Source organism: Tauraco erythrolophus, chromosome 2, assembly GCF_009769465.1.
Source record: "Tauraco erythrolophus isolate bTauEry1 chromosome 2, bTauEry1.pri, whole genome shotgun sequence".
Taxonomy (NCBI): Eukaryota; Metazoa; Chordata; class Aves; order Musophagiformes; family Musophagidae; genus Tauraco; species Tauraco erythrolophus.
In genome coordinates, this window is record NC_141466.1 from 106,673,068 (window position 1) to 106,700,353 (window position 27,286).

At 41.8% G+C, this 27,286-nt stretch overlaps 1 protein-coding gene across 1 annotated transcript in view; it reads left to right on the forward strand.

Annotated features, from left to right (window-relative positions):
* Positions 1–202: 202 nt before the first annotated feature.
* HHAT (hedgehog acyltransferase) overlaps positions 203–27,286 on the forward strand; it is a 170,529-nt gene continuing 143,445 nt past the window's right edge. Inside the window, exons 1-7 of the mRNA XM_086629128.1 lie at positions 203–296; positions 1,643–1,710; positions 4,444–4,557; positions 5,152–5,346; positions 6,665–6,877; positions 10,411–10,582; positions 19,953–20,103. Coding sequence (XP_086485254.1) covers positions 203–296; positions 1,643–1,710; positions 4,444–4,557; positions 5,152–5,346; positions 6,665–6,877; positions 10,411–10,582; positions 19,953–20,103 — 1,007 coding nt within the window. The remainder of the gene's footprint in view (positions 297–1,642; positions 1,711–4,443; positions 4,558–5,151; positions 5,347–6,664; positions 6,878–10,410; positions 10,583–19,952; positions 20,104–27,286) is intronic.

Sequence of the window (27,286 nt, forward strand, 5' to 3'; positions counted from 1 at the left end):
GGCGGCACCGGGACCTGAAGTGCGCTCGGTGGCCGCCGCCTGGCCCGCCCGCGTCCCGCTCCGAGGGCCCCGCCGCGGCGCCTGGTGCGGGATGTCCCGCTGCTCCGTGCCCGTCCATCTTCCGCGAGGAAACCCCTCCTGTCCCTCCTCTCCCCGCAGGAACGTGGCCGGCGGGGTCTGCTGGGGAGCAGCTCCCAGACCGATGCTGCTGCCGGCTTGGGAAATGCGTCTCTACGGGCTCCTCGCCGTGGGCTCCCACCTCTACGCTTTCTACGAAGCGCACCGAGTGTCTCAAAGTAAGTCTGCGGTGCGGATGTGCGCGCTGTTGTAGCGCTTCCTACCTGTGGCTGGTGGGGCTGCTCGGCTCGGGTTGTCCTCTCTGTGTTGGTTTCTACTTTGCTCTTCTGCAAGGAGCACCTGCGCTCCTCCTGGCTGCACACCAGCTCTGTGCGAGGAGGCGGTAGCCGTGTGCCAGCTGAGCAGAGAGCTTTGTCCCAAGGCTTTTCTGCCTCAGCTGCTGGGAAGGCTCTTGGCAATGGTGTCCTGGCACTTGACTGTCAGGAGACTAAGGAGGGAGACCTCTGAAGCTGAGCTGCTTAGCTGGAGGAAGTTCGGGAAAATTGGGTCTGAATTGGAATTTTTTTTCCTGGCTAGTCTTGAACCCTCTCATCTGTGGCCCCTTGGAGGTGGGTGGTTCAGAAGCAGCTGTGCCTCCTGATGGTACTTGCTGGGGATGGAGCCTGGGGAGGCCCTGGGGCAGGCGGATGCTGCGCTGCCTGGAGGCCTGGGGTTTCTGTGGTGGGTTATGTGTGCAGCTTTGGGGTCAGTTTGCTTCCAAACACACGCCAGTGTCTTGGTTTTGGTTCAGTGGGGCTGTGTAGTGCAGAGTAGAGGTGGGGTTTTAAACAATTTAAATACAACTTGTAGATGAAAAGAAGCTGTGTTTTGGCACATTGGTATTTTAAGGGAAATGAAAGCAATAATATCTAATAAAAGCATAGCTAGTTAGAGAGGCTCATCAGGGAAATGTGTATTGCATTTATTAGGCTTTAATCACAAGGTGTTCTACATTAATGACCCTAGCTAGCTCTCAAAAGTGCTTAAGGGATAGACAGGAGTGCCAGAAAGGCACTTGCAGGGCAGTGAGGGAGGTAAATGGATGCAGGGCTGTGCATCCACAGGTGCAGCATGTCTTCTGCAGAGCTGGCAAAAGGCTGCATGGGAATGGGCTCTGGAGGCAGCTTCTCTGAGTGATTTTATTCCGGTTGCTGTCAAGTCTGTGTGTCCCTTCTGCTCTCATGGGAGACACCAGGCAGCTCTGAAAGAGGGGAAGCAAGGATTAGTGCAAGTCCTGTGTGATGAAAGGTTGGTCACCACCTGCTACAGCCCCTGTTGCAAGGGAAAATCAGAGCGTAGGTTCTGGGAATTTCAGTGGCTTTGCCTTAGCTGTGGGGCAGAGCTGTGGCCTGGTGGGTCAGCTTGCCTGGTGAGCGGTGACATGGTGATGTGCCCTTCCCTGGCTCCGAGTGTCCCCGTTGGCAGAGGTGATGTGGGAACCTGTTGCTCTTGAGCAGCAGAGGCCACATCCCCAACTCTCCCTACTCTGGCTGCAATGTCCTTAGCAAAGGTTTGCTCTCTGCAGAGTATGAAGCTGCAATGGACAGAAGGTTTGGGCTGGAACCAGGGACTCTATTCCGGGGCCTCAAAAAGGTAGGATGGGTGACTGGTACCACCATCTTTTATTTTGTGGCAATAATGCAAACATCGTGTCTCCATGCCCTGTGCTTACCTGAGTTTCTGATTTAGCTTCTGAAGTTTGTAGTAACTTAGCAGATTTGGATATTCACAGTTAAGTTTAGCCTGTTAGTTTCTACTGGGGACAAGGACTTGCCAGGTGTGTCTATATCTAAGAATCATAGCCAAAGTTTTCTTTCTTTTCTTGATCCCTGGCCTAAGAGTTTCTCCTTCGTTACATCACATATTAGCCTTCTGTTTTACTGTTTGACCTTAAAAGCTATGACCACCTTTGATATTTCCTGCAGCCTTTTCCCCCTTTTTCCTGTCACTGAGTGGTTTGCATAATGCTTAATATTAGTGAATATGTGTTTCCCTCTTAGTTGGCCTGTAGTCTAGCATAGAAGAGAACAGATTTTTGAGATGTAACAGCTTAAAGAAGTATGACTGGTCTTCAACTAATAAGAAAACTAGCACCCCTCTACTCCAAACTAAAACCCAACCAACCAGCCCCTCTGTCATGTTATGACACGAGGTCAGACCAATAGAGGTCAGGGAGCAATTTGACCAGTCTACCAGCTTCCCAAGAAAAGATGAGACCCTTGTACCCAACCCACCTGCCTACCCTGGGCAGCCCACAAAATCGGAGGATGTTTGCCTAACCTGTTCAGGGACCCTGCCAGCAGCACAATAGGCCAAATCCCTTATAGCAATTATGAAGTTTCCGGAAACTTATATTTATATGTAACAAGTTTTATTACATATACTCGTGACGGCATACGGATTCAACGATAGCCAGTGTTAGGGACTGACTGCGAAAACAGTTTTGATGTGGAATAATATAAAACCAGAACTGATCAGTGATAATATTCAATAGCTAGCAAGATGTTAGTAACTAAGTGCACGTAACACAGGGCTCTTACCCAACAGGCGCCCTATGGGGGGAAGAAGAGAGGTCCAGCCTGTCAACTGATCCCAGATGTTTTGATGGAGGGCTTCTCCCTAACATCCCCCTTCTCTTTTGCCATTTTATACTATTTCTTTACTTTCAGGTGGAGCTTGAGTGACTCAGTCATACATACCTTTGTTAGGATTGGTGTAAATTTTTCTCACTTTGAATTAAAGGTGCAGGCTAGAAGAATTTCAGAGCACATGTTCAGTGAGGGGTGGTCGCAGCCCAGAGGCGGGTAGCTTTTGAGGTGAAGGTGTGTTTTAGTATGATAATGACATTATAATGAGCAAAGTTCAACTACAGGACACAATTTCACCATTAGTGCTGAGGCAGCAGTTGTGATCCATCTTCCTTGATGGTTATCTTCACCAGATGTTCTTTATCCCTGATAACAGGGATGAGCCGTGGTACCTCCATACCACTCTACTCCCCACTTCAAGGACATTGCCCATTCCATCCGACCAGCAGGCTGTGTCCATCCTAAGAGCAGCAACTGTGTCTCACCTCAAAGGTGCTCTAATATTACAGCCTTTGAGCTAAACTTTGCAAAGCCTTATTTCTCCATTTTCCTCAATTTTGGTTATTTTCCCACACCCTCACCTTGCCTACTTTTGCCTTCATGTCCTTTTGAAGAAGTGCAACTAGTGCACCTAATATTGAGAAGGACTTACACAAGACCAGGAATGCATGTTTAGGGAAGTAATTTGGTGTTTAGGCCCACCATCACTGCTGGTAAGGGACCCTTGGTGTGCTTTAAAGAAAGCCATAAACCAATTGTAGAGATGAACTTTTAGTGGGGCTGTGTATAGGACATAGAGCTACTAGGTGATCCCTCTTACCTAACTTAGATAAAAACCCCATGTCATAGGAATTTCCAGCTGACCTGACTTCATGTGATCCCACCCGAGCTTTGTTGAAACAGGCAGTGAAACTTGTCTTCCAGCAAGGTGCCTTTTCACCTCAGCTCTTGGTTTTCCAAGGCAGAGCAGAGTTGCTCTCAGAATGCCTCAGGAGAGGTGAGGAGCATGTGCAGGGAAGGCAGTGCTTTGCTTCTCTGCTGCCTCTCAAAAGCTCTTTCTTAAAAGGCTGATAGAAGTTGAAAAAAGAAAAATTCCTGGCTAAACATTGCATGAGTTAAATATAGTCCAAAACAGTTTTGTTTTTTTCCTTTCGAAGGGAAAAAAAAAATCCTAAAATTAAAAGGATCAGGGCAAGCAGAGGTGTGCATTTCTTGGGTTTGAAGAGATGGTCAGGAACAGTAGTAGCAGACTAATTGGTTTTCCAAGAAGCTTCCTGACAGGGAACCAAAGCAAGGATGTGTTGGACTGGGAAGCCCTGAGAAGTGGGACCCTTGTTCCAGGCTGCATCTCTGTGTAGTCACCAGCCTGTTCTCTGTGTTTCTGGGAGGAGGTGTGGGTCCCTCCCTGCCTACTTTGTGGTTAGAAACTCCCATGGCATTTGTAGGGAATGGCAATGATTGCTGCTTGGTCAGGTTCAGTGCTAACGTGAGGTTTAGGAGTCATGACACCATCTAAAGCTCTTTTTCTGAATTTCACATTATTGGAAGTTGAAGTGAGCTGTCAGAGCTCACTGCTGTAAGTGATCAGGCTGCCTTGATGAAACAAGATGCTCCCCAGATGTTGAATGCTATGGTGTTGGCTAACAGACCTGGTGTGTTACAGAGACGTTTCCTTGTCCTGTAAGAGTGTGCTTTTATGGCCAGATACACATACTGACCAGTTCCCTTGATGCCCCAGGACCCCATGGACTTTGAGTGGAGCTACTGGATTGAATGGGGAAGGGAGCGTATATTGTGGCTTCTGGCTGGTCACCTGCTGGTATCACAAGTGTCCAGGCTCTTGGTGGAGAAGGTATGTATGGATTTTCTTCACAGCAGGGGGTTTCTGTGGATTTCTGTTTACTGTGGGCATGGTAAACTTGGCACTGAAGCTGTTGGGTGTGGAAAATATCATTCTGTGAGTTGAATTGTGTGAGTGGGTCTGTAGTTGCCTTAGAGTTTGGAGACTTCAGCATCCAGCCCATGAAAGCCTGTGCGTTAACTAGTGACATTTGACCTGTGTGCCAAAGAAGAGTGTAGTTTTTCCCTTCCAAGGCTGTGAAGTGTGAACACTGCTTGGGTTTTGGCATGATTGCTAAATGATTGCATGGAAGATAACTGGCGTGTAGTGTCACTCCTGCTAGTTTGGGGAAGGGAAGGAGAAAGCTGTGTTCTCCCCCAGATCAGCTGGGGCTCTGGATTTTACATGTGCTGCTACAGAAACCCCTTCCCTTCCATCTTTATGGATACAGTTGGGTTTTCCTGTATTGTTTCATATGAGTTCTTAACCTTGTTGACTGTATTTGTTTCTACTATAGACTCTGTGTAGAACAGCACAGATGTTGAGTGCTTATTTTGCTTCAGAAATGATCAAACTAAAAACTGTTCGTTTTTCTCTTTCTAACAGTATAAACCATGGTGCTTGATGGTTTATGGAATGGCTGCCTGCTGGTTGTTACTGGGAATCAAGGGCTTTGCTGTCATTTTGCTACATGCGACTATTTCATTTGCCGTGGCTCAGTTTCAGCTATCGCTCCTGACATGGTTGTGCTCCCTTATCCTGCTATCCACTTTACGCATACCAGCTGTGGAAGAAGCTAAGGTAATGTGAGAAGGACTAATTAAGCATCAGATGAATTATGGTGATGTTTGTCATTATGGCAGCTCTCTCTTTGACAGAGTGTTATCCCTTCAGTTGATGTAAGCAGAGTTTGGCTTGAAAAACTGTAGGCAGTAGAACTGCAGCGACTCATGCTGGAGCTTCTCCAGTTAGAAAAGACACATTTCTCCATCATGCTGGCCAGTGCATTGAGATGAAAGTATGTGCCTTAATGTGTAAGTGGTATTCAGTACAGCTGGAGTATGATAATACTTTACTAGTGCTCTGGTAAACATTTCTTGTTCTTTGGAGCTGTAACCATACCAAGTTAAGGTGCTGGTTTTTCGGTTCGTATCCAGGAGTTGCTTAGTCAAGCCCGCTTTATTGGCGTCTGCAGCCACTGCATGGAAAGGGGGAACTGTTTCTCCAACACTTTGCTTTGTACCAAACAAGTTGGTTGTGGTTGCTCACAACTGGTTGTTGCAAGCTCAGTTTTGCCCTTTTTTCTCGTGGCTTTTTCTGGGCAGTACAGATTTTAGAGAAACTGCTGCTCGGTTATGAGTTAAGTGTCCTTGTTGCATTTACTTGGACTAAGGGAAGAAAAATGGGCAGATGTATAAGGCTTGTTGTCCTGATGTTCAGGCGGAGGGAAGAGGGGAGATGAGCAGGTAGAGTCTTTTCATGTGGTGTAGACAGATTTGTGTCTCACTGAGAGAAGGAAAGCGCCCCCTGCAATGCAAGTGTAATCAGCCAAACTATGTTTGCTGGTGTTTCCAAGGTTTTTGTGATGATGTGTTTTCATTGTTGGAAACAAGTGTGACAAGGAATGTCAAACACTTGGTAAAGGCTGGGTGACATCTTTCCAGCCTCAGGCTTTCTCAGGAGTGTCTGATTCTCTTCAGATCTAAACTGCAACCTTGGCTTCAGCCCTAGCAGTCTCTTGGCTGTCAGTAGGGTTGCCAGCTGGTTTGGATATTGTACTACTGGACCAAACCTGAGGGAGATAATAGCGTTCCTGTAAGAAAAACTCTCCTGCTGTTGTCATTCTTTACAACCTAATATGTTTCTGAAATAAAGCTTTTGTCTCTCTATGCTGGTTGCAGTAGCTCTGGAGGCCCTTTCTCCATCAACAGCCAGTGCTTGTTCATTTATCAAGTAGTGCTGTTCACTTCAGATGCTCATTCCAGCTGCTGTTCGCTTTAGCTGCTTGTTGCTGCTGGCGACCGTGAAAGTTAAGATCTGGGTGGACGTCACTGTCCTGCCATATAGAAGACACAGCGTTGCACCATTGTGATTTGGCTTTGTGTTTTTTTTCTTGCAGAGAAAGTGGTATGACACTGAAAATGAGTATTATCTACTGCTCTTCACTGTGTCTGTTCGCTGCCTCTTCTGTACTAGCTTCAGCCTGGAGTACTGCTGCCGTGGTCCTGCCCAGAAGTCATCACACTCGTTCCTGTGGATGCTGGCTTATGTGTTTTATTATCCCACATTCCACAATGGGCCTCTTATGAACTTTGATGAATTCAGTAAGCAGGTAACACTGTTCTTAAAATGATAGTTACAGATTTTCAGTGCATCTGTGTCTCAGGTGAATTGTGTGAAGAACTATTGAAGTGGATGGTGATGTCTTTTCAGCTGCCAAATCTAGACACAGACCCTGTACTTTGAGGAACAGATTAAAGCATGATACGTTGATTTCCCCACACACACACACCCCATATATTGAGAGATTTTAATACCAATTGTGAGAACATATTAGGTAGACAATTTAATCCAGTTTTCCTTGAGATGCTTTTTTTCTGGTGTTTTCCATAATGTAGTTTACAGGTAAGCCCGAGTTTCTATTTATTTTCTGGTTACCTACTGGACAAAAATTGATACTGAGGAGACTTTGAAACAGAAGGTGTTCCTAATGTTAGTCTGTATCCGTTGTCTTTTTCTCTGTAAGTGTTGAAGTATGCCTGCAAAAGAGAAGACTGTAGTTAGAAACCAGTCTTGGGTATTCCTGCTTGTATGCCAGCCATGCCATAATACTGAACTCGTGTAAGGCTGGTGACTAACATTGAGAATATATTTAGTCAAAATAAGTCTTTATATCTAGTGCTTGGGTGGAGAGAGGTTGATTAGACTCCAAAGTGGAAAGAAAACAAAATAGTTCTTGAAAGTTGGATGATTAATCTTCTCTGAGACTCTGATTTCTATTTCCTTCTGAAATAAGTATTTTTCCTGAGGTACTTTGCAGAAAAAAAGAAACCTACAGAAAGGGAGTTTTCATTCATGCATGTTTTGACTTCAGTAAAATCATCTGTTACAGAGTCTGTAATATTCTTACTCCTTGCTAGCGATTTGAAGGATTTCAATTTTTACGTAGTCTCCTTGGAGATTAAGAATTGTTTGGGTGTCTAAGCTTCCACATAATTTTGAAAATATCAAATAGTGTTTTGGAATGCGAAGATGGGACAATTTTGAGCATAGCACTGGGAATTTGACAGTGTCCTGGATATCAACTTTAAGACGAACCTTCCTCCCCAAGTTCTTCTACTTTACAAGACTCTTTTTTTTTTGTCTGACATCAGATTCATCCCTTCAACCAGGGAGCAAATGACAAGTCGTTACACTTGGAGAGTGTTCATAATTTTAGCATGGATTTTTCTTTTCCTCTCCTCCATCAAGTGGAATACAGTAACGTTTTCAGCAGCAGCAGCTGGCTATTAATTCTGAAACAGATTTCAGAGTCACAGAAAGCTCTGTTGGTTTGTATTGGGAATTTCTGAAGACTCCAGTTTTGCCTCATGCTGATGTGAAAATAGCTGCTGATTACTTGAAACACTTTTCTTTAGACTTCAGCAAGCTGAGCAGTTCCTTTAATGTGAAAGACCTGCCCATCTTACTGAGCATTTTTCCTACTGACTTGCAGGCTGCTTTTCAAGCCTGCTTCTACATGACAGGGGAAACCCCCCCATTTCCATGCTTTATCGCTTTTCTTATTTTCTTGCACACTTGAGTAAGAAGTGAAATAACCACCTGTGATGTCTGTAGCTGATGTCATTGGGATAAAGTGGATGAGTGGACATTTCAAACCATAAAATGACTGTTTCAGTTTATGTATAGAAGCCTAGGCATTGCTTGCTTCTGTTTATATTTGGAGATTTTCTGTTGAAGCCACAGCAAGTAGACTAGGCTTTATGAAAGTGAAAACTGAGTTTCTGGTGGACCCCTGAGTGACAAGTCCTATGCTCATTTGTCTTCAGTATCTTTGGAAGATGCAAGGCTGAATGTTGTTGTCCTGGGCTGGATGTTGTAGGAAAAGTCCGCATAGACTTGCATAGAAACCGAGGTAATTCATTTTTTTACTGTTTGTTGTTTTGTAGCTTCTGAAGTGTGTTAAATTCCACTTATATTCCTGTATCTCTAGTAGAGGGAGATGATTTTTTTTTTCAGGAGTGTTTCAGGAGACATATGAGACTCCTTAGTTGAGAGTAGCTTGGGGATGGATGGTAGGAAAAATTGGGGGGGGTCTTGCACTGGAACTTAGCTCACTTGATATGGCTTAGCAAAGACCTGTGCAAAGACCACCTGTGTTCTTGGAGTGAGGAGAAAAAGGAAGATTGAGAATGAGATGCCTGTTTTTGCAATAGGGTCTCCTTTAAATATGTGCAGATGGAACAAACCGAACAACCTTAATGTGTTTCTTGTTGGTGTTTCCTGAAGTGTATTGTCAGAGCTCTTATCTGACTGAGTAGAGGATATTGTCTTGACAGGTGAGGTTGGAGAAGGATTTTGAAGTTAGTAGTGCCCAGCAGTTGATTCAAAGCGCACAATACAAAGAGTGTGTTTATTGCTGCTATCTGCAGAACCCTTTAACTAAAACTGAGACTGAGATGAGGGCTCCTGCTGAGCACACTGGAAAGCAGAAGTCCTGGAGATGGAGACAGAGAAACTGCAGTATGGCCCAAAGAGTGTAATATCAACGCTGGCAATTGGCATCCATTGCCAGGAAAAAGTGAGAGACTGTGACACTTCATTAATGGCCTTGTTGAATTTCTGGGTTGAAGCAGGGCATAGAAGTTCTAGTCAAGGGTTTGAAGGCCTGTTGTGCAAATCCCTGCGATTAAATAGTAGTCTCCAAGCTTTCATCTAGCTGGTAGAAATGAACCTTCAAAATGAGCGTCCTGCTTTGTTTGTAAGCGAGCAGAGCTAACTCCATGTTAGCTGTACTGTGTGTATGCAATTATGAGGGGTTTTGTCTGTGCAGGTGAGTTGGTTGCATATCTTGTATGTGTGGTTTTGGTGACCAGTTAGAGACCAGAGAAGGAAATGCTGCATGTACGCAATGATAGATGGAGAAAACATGACTACGTTTTTAGGCAATCCTGTGTTTGTTACTTGGTCATATTCTCTTTTACTGTAGAAAGAAGATAAAATAATAGTATACCAATGTGTTTGCTATAGTTAGCAGTGTAAGAGTTTGGGGCTTCTTGAGAAGCCTGTCGGCTGCAAGTCTTGTCTTATCTGATATTTAACTTGCTGAGCAAGTGGCAGTTAAGTGCGTGTCATGTGGATCTTGCTGACCTTGGCAATGCTACAGGAGAAGAATGAAGAACTGTCCTCAAATCATCAATCCCATGCAGCAGTAGAAGTTGGAGATATTTTAAGAGCAAGCAGTCATTGTTTCTGTGTTTGGTAGGGCTGCTGCTTGGAGAACCTTGTCCTTCACAGCTGTAGTTTCTTAAACCTTTTTAGTCATCTCTAGAGGTTGATCAAGTTACAGGAATTAAGAAGAGTGTCTCATGTCTGGGTTCTGTTCAGGTTAACAGCACTTGGCTGTTTCTACAAGTTTGGTGCAGTGTATGTTCATGCTTCGGCCTCTTTTACTGCTTACTGAGATTGAAAATGGAGACACCAGCCTCCCTCGGATATGTCAGGAGTTTTCAAATGGTGTAATCAAACGGTCCCCTTAGTAATAGTAATGAATAGCAAGTGCAATTCAGAAAGAGTTCTCAGGATGAATATTTGAGTAAAACAGTCAGTTATGCGCCACATAACCTCTTTCAATTTCTCCTTTAGATGAGGAGACAAGAAACCTTCAGTTTGAAGACCAATCTCAGCATCTTAATCGTGGGCATAATACGTATTTTCTTCTGGTGGTGCCTGGCTGAGCTGATGATTCACCTCATGTATATCCATGCTCTCTACAGCAGTGCTCCACCTTTGGAAGCTGCGTCGTACTGGGCCTTAGGTGAGTATAGAAACAGTAGCAGAAATCTTCCTTCTCCCCTCACTTCAAGAACCTCAGTCTACTTCTCTTTTATGTCTATCTATAGGTACTTAAGAATAGCACATTGTGGCTGGTCACTGTTCGAAGGGTGGTCTACAGACTCCTACTATAACATGTAGATCTTCTAAGAAGCTTATAGTTGAACTTACTGAGCTATTTCCTAAATTAAAAATATTCTGTATTTTTTCCAGTCTAAAGTGTGTGTCTAAACTTTGGTCTAAAGTGCTTTGCTCTCCTCAAGTCATAAAAGTGGACTTGTAAATTTATGAGTTTGTTTAGGGATGGAGAAGGGGAGATGTTAATTCTTAAAGTTTTTTCTCATCCTTTATTGATCTCCTTCTGTGCTTGGTGTTTCTAGTTTGTATTCATGTTGAAAGGTAAAAATGATGGTACTTGTGAAAAGAGCAAAGGGAGGAATTACAAACAAGGTGGCTGAAAGTAGCAGTCAATGCCTCTTAGCTCTGTTTTCCTGCTTGATTTCCCCCTCTTCTGCTCCCTCCCGGCTCACTGATATTTCATTAAAATACCTAACTGTAGGGAAAAAAATGAGTGCTGATGAATGTAGCATAAAATGCAAGAGCTTTGGGTGCTGATATGTAGGTATATGTAGGCTAACTCATCAGCCACTGGCATATGTGGTTGTTTTGATTTTTCCACTGTCCTATGTGTATCACCAGGTGGAATGAAAGCAGAGAAACCCCAGGCCTTAAAATTGAGTTCTGAAAAAGCCTTGGTGATTGCTGAATTGGAGGAGATGCCTCTTACTGTACCAGCAAGTAACAGGAATCGATACACACACTGGTGTGGTCCTGTCAAGCATTCATTGGAGATCATGTATGATGAGCAGTGTGTATGTTGGAGAACACTTGTGTATTGGACTCTGGTCAGTAGAGGGCAATGTGTGTGCTTTGTCTCTATGTGTGTATGTGTATGAGCATATACATATACAATATATGTTTCAATATATAATTTTTATATATAAAAAAAAAATCAAGAGCAGATGGAGAGCAGAGAGAGGTTTGCCTCCATGTTTCATTCTGCTTAGCCGCTGTTTGGAACGTGGATTCTGTGTTCTCATCTTCTGTTCTCAATGTCAGTTCATTAATTGATGAAATCCGTTAGCTCCTGGTGTTGCCTGTATGTTTGACAGAAAGATTTGCTGTGTTACTGAGCCTATGGAACCTGTTAAGTGCTGGCCACTGGATAAGGCCAGCAGAACTAGGGATGAAATATTCCAGCTTTGGTGTTACTGGCAGATTCCTCCCTCCCTTCAAAACTACCAATGCTGATTTTAAAGAGGGGAGAGGAAAAAAGTTACTTTCCAGACAGTTCTTAAGTAGGCTGTATATTTATTTGATGAAATCAAGTCTTATATCCTAAGAATTCAAGTGCGTTTTGAACAGATGATTAGAAAAGGCTAAAATGCCTCAAAGCTATAGGTGATGAAAGTCAGGGTTAAAGCAAGTTTGGGCTGTAAAGCTACCTGATTAAAATGTTTCAATTCAAATGATCGTAAGTCCCCTGTGGAGACTCTGCTTTTAGGGAAGGTATGTTCAAAGTGTTAACCCTGCTCTTGTTGAGCTTTGTAGTAGTGAAAACAGGCGTTCAAATATTGTAGTACAAATGAGATTTCGAGGCAGAAGTTTGTCACTTCTTAAAAATGTTTTCTCTACAAGTTTTGTCACAATGGATATACACAGGTCTCCTTAGACTCAAACCAGTGACAGGCCACTGTCGTGTCTTGCTTTAGGGAGCCACTGATACATGAGTAAGGGTACTGGTAATATTTTTGTGTTGATCCTTACTGGATCCTTATGGATCTTACTGTGCTTCTACACCAGTTCTTGTACAGAGCCAAGCATTCCCATCTGTTATTTTGCATTCTGTGTTATAAAACTCAATTACATCAGATAACTGAGTCTTGAGACCAAGGAAGCAGCTTGTTGTTGACGCAGGAGGATTAACCACATGGTGTATTAGCCTTTCTGCACTGTTGGATTTTATTTTGTTCATTTTATGTTTCCCATTTAACTACTACAGCTTCAAAGCAGCATGGAGCATCTGTTTACATCACAATGTCTGGCTGTCCTGATAGCCAGGTAAAGTAAGGGGAAAGGCTTTGAGGCTGTTTTGTGATCAGCTCTAATTAGGGAGATTATAACTGCTCCTCCATTTTTTTTTCTGGAATGGCTTTGACAATGGACAATAAATGTCAGCAGTGCAGGTAAAGACAACAATGCTATTGAATTTTGCTCTTGGCATCTTAAGGGCAGTGGTGATGGTCAGTATGTATCTCAGAAGTGTGAAGCTACATAGTGTTTCTTCCATGGAGGAACAGAAGGTGACAAGAGCTAGCTTTGGGTAGAGGTGCTTTCAGATATCCAAATATTAAATCTTTTGGGTAACTTTAGTTATAAATGGTTTCTAGGCATCACCCATAGCTCCAGCCCCTACGGAGACTTTATTCTTGTCTGTATAGGGTGGTGGGAATCTTGCTCCATGTCTGGATGTTGGGGAAGGCATTTCTGCTCTACCCTCCAGATAGTATGAGATAGAGAACATAAAATCCATGTGAAATCTTGCACGTTTCTTTAGTGACTCGTACTGGCCTGTGTATTCCTTCAATGTGATGGCTCCAGTGGCACCCCACTGTCCCAGCAGAAGATGTTACAGCTCTCCAAGACCCACCAGGCATGACGAGCACCTGACTAGTGTAGTATTAAGTCTTACTCATGGACTGGGCTTCGCTGCTGCTCTCCTCTGAATGGCTCGTTTCTCAGAACTGCTTATCCTGACACCCCTGTCTTCACAACAAACCTTGGCTTTAAGTCCTTCTCAGCAGTGCTGATCTTCTGTGGTAGGAATTATATGAAAAGCTAGGTGATAGCCAGCAATATGGTTTTCCTGTGGCCAAATATTAGGTCCCGCATCAGGAATAGAATGGAGAATACAATCGGACTGTATCCATAGTGTTTGGTTTTTTAACTGTGAGTACCCTTTTGCCATAAAGGTGTGGCCCATCAGTTTGTGGGAGGGATGTTCATGCCTAAACACAGAATTAATTTAGAGATGTCAGCTGGACAGCACAGCACTGTTATTTATTGATCCCAGGAAGCCACTGTTTGGAGAATGAGAGCATTTACTAGAATTCACAAATATTTTTGTCTATAAATAGTTAGCTATTAACATGTTGAACAATATCAGGGCATTCGTGCTTATTTAACTCTGAGCACCAAATGCAGCGTATAGAGCAATTCCATGTTTTTGTCAGTGCTGCATCTCATTCTGGTGGCATTGATCAGATTATCTGAAAGAATTGGGTGCTTTCAAGACTAATGGTACAGCAGGAAGACCTGTATTCTATGGTAGTGGAAGCCCTGATAGTTCATTCTTCTCAGTTTTTAAAGTTAATTGGGATTAATTTGCTGTGTTTACATTTTACATTGTAAAATGAAGATTTGCAGGCAGTGACAATAAAAGCCACCACTATGGATTCCAGTAATCCAGTATACTGGTGAACTACAGCATACCAGAAGAATAGCCACACTGGACCAGATCAGAGGTTTGTCTGCTCTAGTCAGTAATGTTTGGATATGGTATGTAATGAAACCTGGGAAAAGAAATAAAAAATAAAGGGCAGGTAGATTGATGATCCTTTCTGACATATGTTGTTCAGGTTTCTGTAGCTGCATGACAAATTCACTGACTTACATAGTAACAGGGAGCTCAACAGCACTAGTTGAAAGATCTGAAGTGATTTATTTTTCTCTTCACTGTGGCAACATTCAATATCAATGGTAAAATTCACTCTGGTGGGGTACATTCTGTTATATAGAAACTGGAATGGATGTTGAGTGTTGCAAATTCATTTTTGTCTTAAGTCTGACCTGAAAACGCAGAGGTTAAAAAAAACCCTACTGCCTATATCTTAGGAGGTTTCAAGTTTAGCCGAGTGATTCAGCACCATCTACTCATCTCTGCTTATCTGAACAGAGCTTCATGTCAGGCTCGCAAGGTATAGGGAATGATGAAAGCTACAATTCTGCATGAAAACGTATTATCCATACAATTGTTGCACTGGATTAATCCAGGATACTAATAGATGTTGTAGTTGTGAAAATCTGTTTGACTAGGAATCCGTATGTATGTGCTTTGTCAGAGGTGTGTGTCCAATGTAGAGATGTACATCTGAGGCCTATGTGTGTGTGAGACAATGTCGTGAGCGTTCTGCGGGTTTAATGTATTGGTCTTAACCATGTGCCATTTGTTTGTTCTAGTGAAGCAGGCACACGTTAGTGTCAATTAGCTATCATTGCTTTAATTATTAACCAGGCTCTAGTACTCCAAAGGGTATTTATTTTCATATAAGCAGCATATAAATCAATCTAGAATTATATGATCTGTTCAAAGGTGGAGCCACGTGGTTTACTCTGTACTTGGTGATTTCTTCTTTTGATTTGTTAAAAGAAGAAATGTTACACAATTTCCTAGTGGAAAGTGAGACCTACAGAGTAGTTCATGTAAGATGGATATAAGGTGCTGGTTTTGATGTGTTGCAGTTCTTTTTCTAATTAACCCACAGACAGGAAATGGATTTCTGAGTTCATTTTAAGAAGCACACAGTGTTTTGCTATTGAAATTGGGGTGTCTGTGCATTTGTCTAAATAGTAATGAATGCCAAGAGTGATCTGAGATTTTTTTTTTTCCATCCTGCAATGATAAGGAGATTCTGGTAAAATATTTGGCATCTTGATGTCTGTTTTGAAAACTGGAAGTACAAACATGGTTCAGAAAGCTTAGTAAAATTCTATTCTCTGAAATAGTAGGTAGTTCATTGCTCTATAGAAAAGTAGTGATGGTGGGGGAAAGCTAAATTTTTTATAAGCTTTCCTGCAGGCTAAACTTCCAGATAGTATTGGCAATTAACCTACTTTTATGACTACTTTTTTTACTTATGTGATAACTGTTGATTTATTTAGAGTTCTCTTCTGCAAGTATTTATTAATGAACATAATGCCAACTGTGGATGTTTTGGGAGTATTCAAGGTTAGTGGCTTTAAGGCATGTCTGTCCTTGAAAAAACTTCTGGTTTTCTTTAAATAACTTGGAAGACCTGTCTACGCCTTAACCAAGAGTCCCTTGGCAGCTCTGTTTAGTCTTGTTTAAGTAACTTCACTCTGAGATCTTCATGTTCATTCAACTTTGTTGAAAAAGAAGCACTTACAGCAATGTTTGCCCATGAGGCTGTGTACTTTCCTGCCACTGCTCCATATGTTTTAGGATTTTTCTTGCTTCTTATGTGCTACTGGAAGGCTAGGATATGAACCTGGGCTGCATGAGTCCCTGTAGTAGTACTACTTTATTTCATTATTCCTTTTGATTTGTGAGCCAGTGCCTCTTTCGAAGCACTGCCAAGCAGCAATGAAAAACACTGCTGAGCACTATGAACCTAATTATTAATTGCATTGTTTTCTGTTCAGGTAATGAAATTAAGTTGCTTCATGTTTCTTGCATGATGCTCTTTTTCGGTGTCTAGAGGAGTAACAGAATTGAGTTGTCACTTTTGCCTTAATTCAGGTTAGTGTAGCAGGTAGGAGTGGGCAGCTAGCCCTGACTAGGGTTGGGACAGCACAGCATGATGTACATGGAATTGCTGGCAATGGCTGCAGAGCTCTTGCTTACCTTGCAGCTTGTGCTGAGTGGACTTGGTGCTGTGGTAGTCGTATGTTCAAATGAAAGCTTACCCTGGTGTGAGGTGTAGCCTCCTGCTGTGGTCAATGCCAAACTGAGGAGGTCATAGTAAATCCAGTCTTGGAGCTCTTGTCAGGGAGGAGGTGCCCTGCTGTGAGTAAATGCCGTAACACAGTGTGTAAAGCTTGTCAATAATCATGCTTTTGATTTCCAGAGCTGGAAACTGCTGATCCATCTTATGATTGTTGGTGTTAGGCTACAGATGTATCTCAGCAGTATCTGCTCCAGTCTAGAGCCGTATTCTCTCATGGAGATTTTAATTTGAGGGAATCCCCACATAATTTTTTTTTTTTCTGTAGAAGAGGCAGCCTGTGAAAAATAAGAGAAAGGGTAAATGAACCCCTGTAGCCTGATATTTTGCATTTGATGATATGGCCTCAAATTCTGAGCTGTTCTAAATGTCTGTTTCCTATTAGACTTGTGCTATGTGTCAGTAACCCTTTTGAAATATGACTGCATATTTATCTGATGCGTTTTCTAGTTGCACCTGCCCTGGTACTTGACAGAAACAAGCATTTACAGTCATTAATGCCGTAGAGTCAATGTAGCTGTGAAAAGGGTAAATATGTACTGTTGTGCCTATAATAAAATTTCCTGCTACGTTACAATTCTTGACCATGAGTTTTGGTGGTGGTTTATGGTCAGAAAATTGCCAAGTGTGGTTTTTTGATACCTGGATCCAAATCTTTTGTCATTTACTTATGAAAATGTTCTGTTCAATTTGTCAAAAAATAGCAGGCAGAGTTTTGAGAATATGAAAATAAAAAAAAATTAAAATTCTGCGAACATCCTAATTATCCTTGAAACAAAGCTCTATGAAACTTATGAAATGCAGTTTTGCATTAAATTTAAGGAAGGTAAAGATTTCAAGGTCTCTAAATGCATTTTTAAAGCATAGAAAATCTTAAAATGTTGTAAGGATTGCAAGATGATGAATTGAAAATAGCAATTTCTATAAAAGCCAGCTCATTTCATCTGGGACTTCAAACAGCTTGACAGTTGAAGTGCATGGGTTTAAGATTGTACAGGTACCTTAGCTCGGTATTTTTTTATGCCTTAACATGTTTCAGTTTAAAAAACTTAACCTTGACTCTGAATGCTTTGGATTAATTTATTCTGGAGTAAAGATAGCATTTTTACAGTATTTTTTCCTTTAGATGTGTTACGTACACCTGATATAGCTTGTTTCCAGTTTAAGATAATGCTCGTGTGCGAGTTGTTCTTTTTAACACTGGAGAACCAATTATGTGGTGATGTTAATGAATTTGAGAAATCTAGCATTGATCTTAGTTTCTTTTTTGTTTCATGTTTTTAAATCGGATGAAGCAGTGTGCTTCTGGCTGCTTTGTGCTATAATAGAGCAAATGCAGAGCAGCTGGAATGTCTCAGGTGTGCAAGAGGGTTTAAAGCCTGTGCCTGTTGCTCTGAATCTTGCCCTTAATTTGCCGTGCGTGGCCAGAAGTCTTACAGAGCCAGGGTGAGCTGAAGACTAATGAGAACTGAATCTACATATTTTGACAGGGACCTTCACATTGCTGGTATTGAGAGTCTTAGAATTGCCACGCTCTGAGTAACCAGTGCATGAAAGGTAATGATTGGTGATGTGATATCTGTTTGAGATACCAGTGCTATTGGGCTGTCTGCTAGTTAACAGTAATGACAACTTAGATGTATGTTATTAGAATGGTGAAAATGCTTTTTTTTTCTGAAACTTGTGTATTTTAACGTTGTATCTGAGAACTTGGAATCTTTCATTATTGTATTTAAAATCAAGTATATTGGTTGTTGGGTTTTTTTTGGGTCTCAAGAGGTGATACCTTGTGTCTCTAAGTCTCTTTCCACCATACACAGCCAAAAGATTTTGAATTTTACCAGTGCACAGGCAGCTGTGATCTTCATAATTGGTTTATGTGGGTGTCAGCATTTGACTCTCCAATGAAATTGATCAGAAATGAAATGAGAAACTGAATGAGATGGCGAATTAAAGCAGAAAGTTGGCTGTATAGATGATTTAGCAGTAATCTAATGTGTAGCTAATTGGCTAGTATCCAAATTGTGCTTCTGATTGTTTGTTTTCCTCTGGGGAAGAATGTGATTGAATACTAGATGACTGCTTCCCTGAAGGAAAATATCATAAGGTTCATGTCTAGGTATTTTGTTCTAACATCAGTTTTAATCTTGTATGGCACAATTGTTTCTTACATCATGCATGTGCTTCATAATATTAAAACTAAAAATTTTGGAATGTAGCAGCAAAATTCTGACTGTGTGTGGGCCAGCAGGGGTTTTGCAAGTTACGTTATTGGTGCCAGAATTTCACCCTAGGTTGTTATATATCAGATGAATCTTTAATGCTTAGCTTTTGGTTGTTGTCCATAGTATACGCATTAGTCAGCAGAAGAGATGCTTTGCCAAAAAAAAGCCATTAATTTACATGTTCATGGAGTCAGATTGAAAATTTTATCTTCAAGGAAAGTCTGTTGGAAGGTTTTAAGATCACATTAAACATCTAAAGTACTCCAATCAAATCACAAGTTAATTAGTATCAGTGAGGAAAAACAAAACACTGGAAAGAAAGGAGACATAACAATTGCATTTTATATTTTTTTTACTCTTCCAAATTACAGTGTTACTTTCTGTCCTTTGGGATTAGATTTTACTTATGTCAACTGTCGGTCAGATGGAAAAGTTCACCAAAGTCAGTGGAACTTTTAGGAGTGAACTCTCACCAGTTTCTGTAAAGGTGTGGCCTCTGCTTTTTACTTAATTTTTCTTACCATTATCACTTGTGTGAGTACTAACTCTGAGAATAGCCAGTATGATTGTCATCTCACACCTGTCCAAGATGCTGCACTTTGTGCTATACCCAGGGGTTAAGTTGTGAGCAAGCACACTGCCAAAATTTCTCCTTTGGAAATCAGGCAGCTAAAGCACCTTGAGGAGACCTTTGTTTAAAAACTGAAATACGCCTTAAGCATTATACCAAGTGGATATATAAGTGTTACACCAATATCTTCCATGCCTCGGCTGCAGCAGGAGGGATCTTTGAGGGGGTGTTTTGCGATGCACAAATAATCTGACAGTACATGGGATGTTTGTGGAGCTGTCAGAACAAGCTGCAAAGATAGCCATTGTTTATACCTGTTCTGGAGAAACAAGTGAAGAGTGGTTGTTTGTTTTTTTTTGTGAAGATAAAAAATTTATTGTCCCTGTGGTAAGTGTTCATTCCTTATATCGGTATATTTTGACTTTTGATTCAACATAAGTCAGTATTTGTTTTCCACAGCAGTCAATACCCACAGTCCAAAGATTTTCTTGAAAGTGGAACTACAGATGCGTACTTATGCCTTCTTATTGGAACGATGGTACAATTTTGTGTATGTGCCTAAAGTTGTTGTGATTGTATGTGCTTGTGTCCTACAGCTGTTGCAAAAGTAGGCATTATATATCTCATCAGCTGATGCTGCTTGCTTTAGTTCTTTGAATGATGGCTGTTTGGAAGTAAGCAGTATTAGCAGGTTTTAAAAGTACTTCAGAACTTGTTCAAGGTATGATTTCTTATTTTTATTTTTTCCTTCAGGTGGTCTGGCTTTAGCTCAAGTACTATTTTTTTATGTGAAATACCTGGTCCTGTATGGCGTTCCTGCTCTCCTCCTTCGAATGGATGGACTCAAACCTCCGGCTCTGCCTTGCTGTGTGAGCCTGATGCACAGTTTCACTAAAATGTGGAGGTTAGTTGTTATTGCTTTTCAGACAGTTTATTAGTGGTATATGGCAGTGTATAAGAACATGCATGTGCATGTTCATAGTCATATACATGTTTGTTTTCATTTCCTTGTGCTTTTTCTCTCACCCCAATGATTCATCTCATGCACTTTCTTAATGAACTTCAACTTGGTCACTTTTTTCACACAGCAGGGAGTAGGGTCAAGAATCCCTTTCAGCATTTGTATCCTCTTAATTACTAGAATTAGACTCAGCCTAATTAGTTTCACTAACATAGCAATGATTTTTTCCAGATATCTGTTGAATGGTTCATTTTTTCAGTCTTTGTCTAATACCCACATTTCAGCTAGATATTCTTCCAGAGAAGGAAAACAAATGCTTGATTAATCACCCTGTGAGGAAAGCTGTAGTTACAACACTTTAATATGTTGAATCATGCAGTAGAGAGTCTTCAACACCTTAAAAATACTATGAAAAATGGTAATTGCTTATAATTGAGAAATTCATTCTACATCAGCACGATATTTCACAAAAAAGTATCAGTTTCGAATCTTACGGTTGCTTTAAATCAATGCTCACTGAAGTATTTTCCCTGAAAACTGCCTCCCAAGTGGATTCTGCTTGCTGTTTAGCCTGTGTATAACAGTGGATTCGCTTGACTCTTCCCCTGCCTTGTTTTCCTCTGCAGTATCTCTAGTTTCTCCAGTCTGTGGAATGCTGTGCCCCAGACTCCTGGAAATATTACCTAAAATGATTAACACTTGCCGACTTTTCAGTGCAGACGCTTTTTGTGTTAGTGCAGAGCCTAGCACAATAGTGCTTACCCTGTTTGGTCTCTAACCGCTTTGCGATATGAATAAAGCTTTTTCGTTTTAGTCATAAAAACAGCAGGCCTGTTATTATCAAAGCTTTATTTGCTGAGATTTTAATTTCATTTTTGACTTGAAGCTAGTTGTTACAAGAAGACTTTATAGTTGACAACTGTAGATATGTAATATTAAAATAAGTGTGAGAGAAAGAGTGCAGAAAACAGATGAATTGTTAAAAATTATTTGAGCTACTAGCAAATGCCTTGGTTTAAATTTTATTTCAGAGTTCGAACTGAACTTATGACCTACAGAGTTAATAACAGAAATCTGTGGTTTTTACCACGCACTCTCCTGAAAGCAGCATCTCTTGGCTTGCTGGCCCTTGCAAACAGTTTCAAGCAGCAGTGTTTTTTCCTCCCCTCCCAGTTATTCCAGGGAATCTGTGTATTGCTTGGGGGAGGTGCCAAATAAAACTGAACTTCAGCATAAATAGTAAAGATGCTGCTGTGTCAGATATTTGTAACAGACGATGAAAAGGTATTCTGCGCCTGCAAAGATGTGTGGTGTATCACAGTAAGAACATTGAGTATTCTTTAAACAATATTCATAACATACATCTGCCCAAGTATTTAATTTATATATGTATCACACATTCACTACCAGAAATAATGAAATTATCTCATAGATGGGATTTGTTTGCTTTGAAGGTTGGAAAAAAAAATAATCAGTGTAGCCGGCAGGACTAGGGAAGCGATCGTCCCCTTGTACTCAGACACTGGTGAGGCTGCACCTTGAATACTGTGTTCAGTTTTGGGCCCTCCACTACAAGACAGACATTGAGGTGCTGAAGTGTCTCCAGAGAAGGAGAGACAAAGCTGGTGAAGGGTCTGGAGCACAAGTCTTATGAGGAGCAGCTGAGGGAACTGAGTTGGTTTAGTCTAGAGAAAAGGAGGCTGAGGGGAGACCTTAGTTGCTCTCTACAGTTACTGAAAGGAGGTTGTAGCGAGATGGATGTTGCTGTCTTTTCCCGAGTGTCATGGTTTGATGTGGAGAGGGTGGGGGTTCTGGTGGCAGGAGAGGGGCTTTGCTCCCTGTGACCTCCCCGGTTTTGGAACTGGGTCAGACCTGGTTCTGGCCACCAGATCAGACTGCCATCCCCCTCAGGCTTGAGCCAATCAGCGCCTCTGTGAATTGCCCTATTTAAGTCGTGATAAAGGAACTGGAAAAGGTGCTTTTTCCCAGGAGCGAGGAGAGAAGGGAGGAGGGCACTGCCCCCACTCCCTGGCTCCCGGACGGGCAGCTGCCTGCGTTGGGCCGGCGCTGCCCACAGAGAATGGCGGCGGCGGAGCAGGCTGGGGAACTCAGGGAGCACCTCACTCCTGGGGTGCCCACTGGGCTGAGTTCACCTGGAGAGGACTGAGATCTGAGAGAAACAACTGCATCAACACCAGGTCAGTGAGGATGGAGCGGGAGGAGGTGTGCCGGAGCTGAGTTTCCCCTGCAGCTGGTGGTGAGATGGCAGGCGGCCCCCCTGCAACCAGGACGGCCTCGGTGGAGCAGAGACCCACTCGCAGCCCGTGGAGAGAAGATGCCTGAGCCTGAGGATGGTCGTGTTGGGACGCACGACAAGGCGGAGAGGCATCTGGAGTCTGTGTGACGACCCACGCCGGAGCGAGTGGCTACAACTCCCTAAGTATCCGAGACTGTGGTAAAGCCCACACTGGGGCAATCTGTGGGGAAGGATTGTTTCCAGTGGGCTGGACTCACGCTGTAGAAGTTTGTGGATTTTTCCTCGTGGGTAGGGGATCCACTGGAGCAGGGGAAAAGGGTGTAAGGACTCCTCCTCCTTTAAGAAAGAAGCAGCAGTAACAGCACGGAATGAACTGACCTGCACTCCCCCAGTCCCTGCCCCCTGTGCTGCTGGGGGGAGGAGGTAGAGCCGGGAGGAAAAGGAAAGGGGGGGGTGGGGGGGGAAGGTGTTGGTTTTAAGATCTGGCTTTGTTTCTTTCTATCCTCTCAAGTAACCAGTTTTGTTTCCCTTTGTCCTGTTAAGTAACCATTAATAAACTTGTTTTGCTTTAAGAAAGCCCAGTTTGTTTTGCCCAGGACCATGGTTGGTGGGTGCTCCCTCTGTTCTTGTCTCAACCCTCAGTCCCTTTATTATTTTCTTTTTTTTGCTCCTCTCTACTTTACTGGAGAAGGAGAGACCATGTGAGTTTTAGTTGCTGGATCAGCCTAAAACCACGACACTGAGTAATAAGCAATAGGATGAGGGGAAGCAGCCTCAAGTTGTGGCAGGGGAGGTTTAGATTGGATGTTACGAAAAATTCTTTCACCAAAAGGTTTGTCAGGCATTGGAATAGGCTGCCAAGGGAACTGATTGAGTCGCTATCCTTACTATCCCTGGAGATATTTAAAAGGCATGTAGATGTGGTGCTTAGGAACATGGTTTAGTGGGGACTTGGCAGCGTTAGGTTAACAGCTGGACTCTAAAGGTCTTTTCCAACCTAAACAACTCTGTGTTTCTATGTACTTGATTTCTTGCTCTCAAAGCCATGTGGATAGTAGAATTTCCTATGGCTGCTAGTGATTTATGGGTCAATCTCAATTATCTAAGAAATCTCACGCAGCTTGCCCTCTGAATCCCTGAATTATGATGCCCTTATGCCTTTACAGTTAAACTCTTCAATCACTACTATCCAGCGGCATTGCAGTCTTTTTACGTGTTTTGGTATGGTATAGGAATGCCAGTGTTAGAAGTGGGAATAGCCTTTTTTCTGATCTATGACTGACAGAACAGGACAGGAAGCGTGGAAGTGATGGAGCTAGCAAAAAATGGTGAAAGTAAATAGCTTGTGTTGTAAAGCCTTGGGAACAGTGACACTGTGTTTCCTTAAAGTGCTGAATACTTTTTTTTAGTTGTGAGTTTGTGGACTTTTAAAATACAGGGACTTTTAAGTGAATGTTCCTAACAACTTTATCGGTGGGCTAAATTTAAGTGTTAATAACACAGTGCCTAGTTTTAAGCTGGTAGAAGTGGACAAGTTTGTACCAGACTCTGCTTTCATAAAATGATAGCCTGGTAAAGCTTGTTAAAGGCTCCTAGGGCCAGGTTGGGAAATGGAGTCGGGTGGAACGAGCCAGATGACATGGAGTGCACCACTGTTACCTGCTGATGTTGGGGAGGCTGCTCAGAAAAATGTGCTTATGTATTCTTGTCTTGCTCTTACCTTATTCACTGGTGTCAGCTTTAGGGTACTCTCAGAAACAGAGATTATGCTAGCTCGGCTTTCAGAAGACCCAGTGTTGCTGTTTTTATGCCTCAAAGCTATTAGCAGTGCAGGTTTTGAGGGAGAGACGGTAGCCTGAAGAGGAAGGAAACATGAATGTCACATTGTAAGGAATACAAATATGCCACTAAGGAGTCTTCCACCACCATCTGGTGTCCTTGGAGCATGACAACAAAGATTTTGATTTGATACATCCAGACCAGTATCACTTTAAATCAATACATGCTGACATAATTCACTACGTAATACATCAGGTGGAAGAGCTTTTAATCAGAAAAGTAAGAAAGATACCACAGCTTGTCTAAAACTTCTCTAGTGCTGAAAAGCGGAGCAAGTGTTAGAAAAACAAATCAAGTACTCTGCCTCCCCATTTATTGGTACTAAACAATAAACCAAATTGTGTCTATTCAAACTTAGAAATGAAAGGTTTTAATTGAAAAGGCATTCTCAACTTTATAGTAGATAGTCTGATTTGCATTTTATTTAATCAAGACAGTCTCTTGAGTCAAAAAACTAGCAATCTTTATTACAATCTTAAGACAAACACAGGTGTTGAATGTGTTACCGTGGTTTCATTTTACCAGAATATAATTATCTTGCCAAATATGCAGCTGCATAGCTAATAAATGCATGATAAATTTATTACTATTTAAAAGCTTGATTATAGCTGTGAAAAGGAGATTCTGAGCTTCTGACTTCCAGATAGGGCAGCAGTTCAGTGGCACACCAACTTAAGAGTTTTTAATGTCTGCTTTATCTTAAGTCATGAGGAATTGAAGCTTGTTTCTTGTCACCAAGCTTAAAAGCAAGGTAATGAATTGTGTGAGAGCAACCAGTGTTGCTGGAAGCTTGTAAATGCTTTTAAAGAATTGGTCAAGTCTGATGTCTGCTATAAAGCTTCTCAGGCGGGGGGTGAATTGTGTAGTGCAACTGAAAAACGTGCTACTGCTGAAACTTGCAAATCAGTTCAATATGGAAAAATGTCCTAGTGGAGGGGTAAGGATGTGGAAATTACAGATACAATAGATAGCACGTGATTAAATCCTGTATCAATTTTGACATATTTGCAATGTATTCCACAAAGAAACTTGTCAGTTCGTAGATTAGGGCAACATTTAGCACAGAAAAAAATGCCATTTTTATGTTTCCATACTATGATAGTAAGTGTGACAAGTGCTCTTCTGCAAAGATGTTGTACACATTGATCAGAAGTGTTTTGACATGCTGTGAGAACTGCATGGCGTAAAGAAACCAGTTATGCCTAGTCATAGACTGATAGGAGATGCACAGAAGCATAAATTCTTCTGTGTCTTTCCACCTTAAAATTTGCACATTTCCAAGTATCTTATTCCAAAATAATTTGGAGACAAGCGTGTTGGGAACAAATTGTGCTAAAACATTATGCATATTTAATATGGGTTACCCTCAGTAAGGGTAGAGGTTGTTCAGGAAGGCAGTAAGAAGTAATATTTGAAAAGTAGTTTTCACAGCAAACAGAATTTCATCCAGAGTAAAGAAAATGGAGTTTAAGAAATGCTGCCAGATAAAAATAAAATAATGCAATGATCGAGAAAGATCTGACTGTTTTCTACTACCGTGCTGTAAGTTTCAGATTCTACTTTGTATTTAACACCCTGATTCTTGACCAGACTGGAGTCTGACATAAGTCAATGCCCCTGTTTTCTAGCGTGCTCGTGAGTGGGCAAGGAGGACTGCATTTTGCATATACAGATGCTCTTACACACTCTTACGTGAACACATTAAGTTTATCTCTCAGATGTTTTGGTGACGTCCGAAATGGCATCTGGGTTATGATTTGAAAGAAATTGTCTGCAATGCAGTCCTGTTTGCTTGCTTCATTATTGCAAAAGCATTGCTTGCCTTGTGTGAGAAAAGTGGTCTATATGCAAGGTCTTGGGGAATTGCTTCTAATTATGGATTAGAATTTTGCTATAGGCTAATCGTTCTCGGCTGTAACCATACCATAGAAAATGGACCTACAGATGAAAATATAGTCTCATCTGCATCTTTCTCATCCTGATACTTTTTGTCCACTTTTGCTATTGTTCTTGAAACCTTCCTTCCTCTGGAAACAGTTCCTTGTGTATGTATGTCTGTCAAAGTACCATACAGGGTATTTTCCCTTCAGAAAGTCTGATACTGATGCTATGTGTGAGTGCGAGCACAAGGGATCACTGTGACCACATGCAGTAGCTTTTGGAAAATGAATAGCAAGCAAAACCTTACCATTTCTTATTTCTGGCTTAAACACTTGATAGCATTTACATCTAATTGTCTATTCTTAGTTTGCGGTGAGGACTGGAATAGATTTTTAAACAAGGAAAATGAATTTTCTAACCTATAGGGGGGAAAAAATAATTAAAGTCCATTTTCACCTGTGCTTCTTACTGTCTCAGCTCAGTTTATCATGTACATCCTTTCTTTAGGCTTCTGATTTTTTTATTGGAATAAATCATTTTGGGAGTTAGCTTATTAAATATATCAAGATGAGTAAGCTACTGAAGGGCTTTACGTTATAAGATATCATTATGGAAACTCAAGATCAGAAATTGTTTCTGTCAGTGCTTGATTTAGGAAGCTTGCCTCCTTAAATTCCCAAATAGCCAATGTCTGGCACAAGTTGACACAAACATAATTGTCCAGCTGTTACTGTGCTATAGCCGTGTGTATTCAGGATGACCTCCCTGCCTCTGGGCTCAGAAAAAGGTGCCTTTAAAAGTTTAGGGGCTTGTACTGTAACAAACTGGAAGGCTTTTGCTTTCTTGTTGAGTGTTGTAGTGTTTGCCCTTGCGCTTGTTTCTGGATAAGTTGATGGGTGGTCTGAAATATGAGATAGATTTTTCTCACTAAACTTATCCTGAGTTTAGTTCTCTGATTATTTGCTAGTAATAACAGCAAATTGTTGTCATTTGGAGGTCATTACAGGGGAAAAAGGAGGGGTGCTAAATGATGGGTCATAAGCTCCTTCCCATGGCAGGTATTCTCAGGATACAGTCAGTTACAAAATCTTTTTTACAAATCCTTGAAAAACTTGCATGAGGGAAGAAGAGGCAGTGAAAAGGAACTCC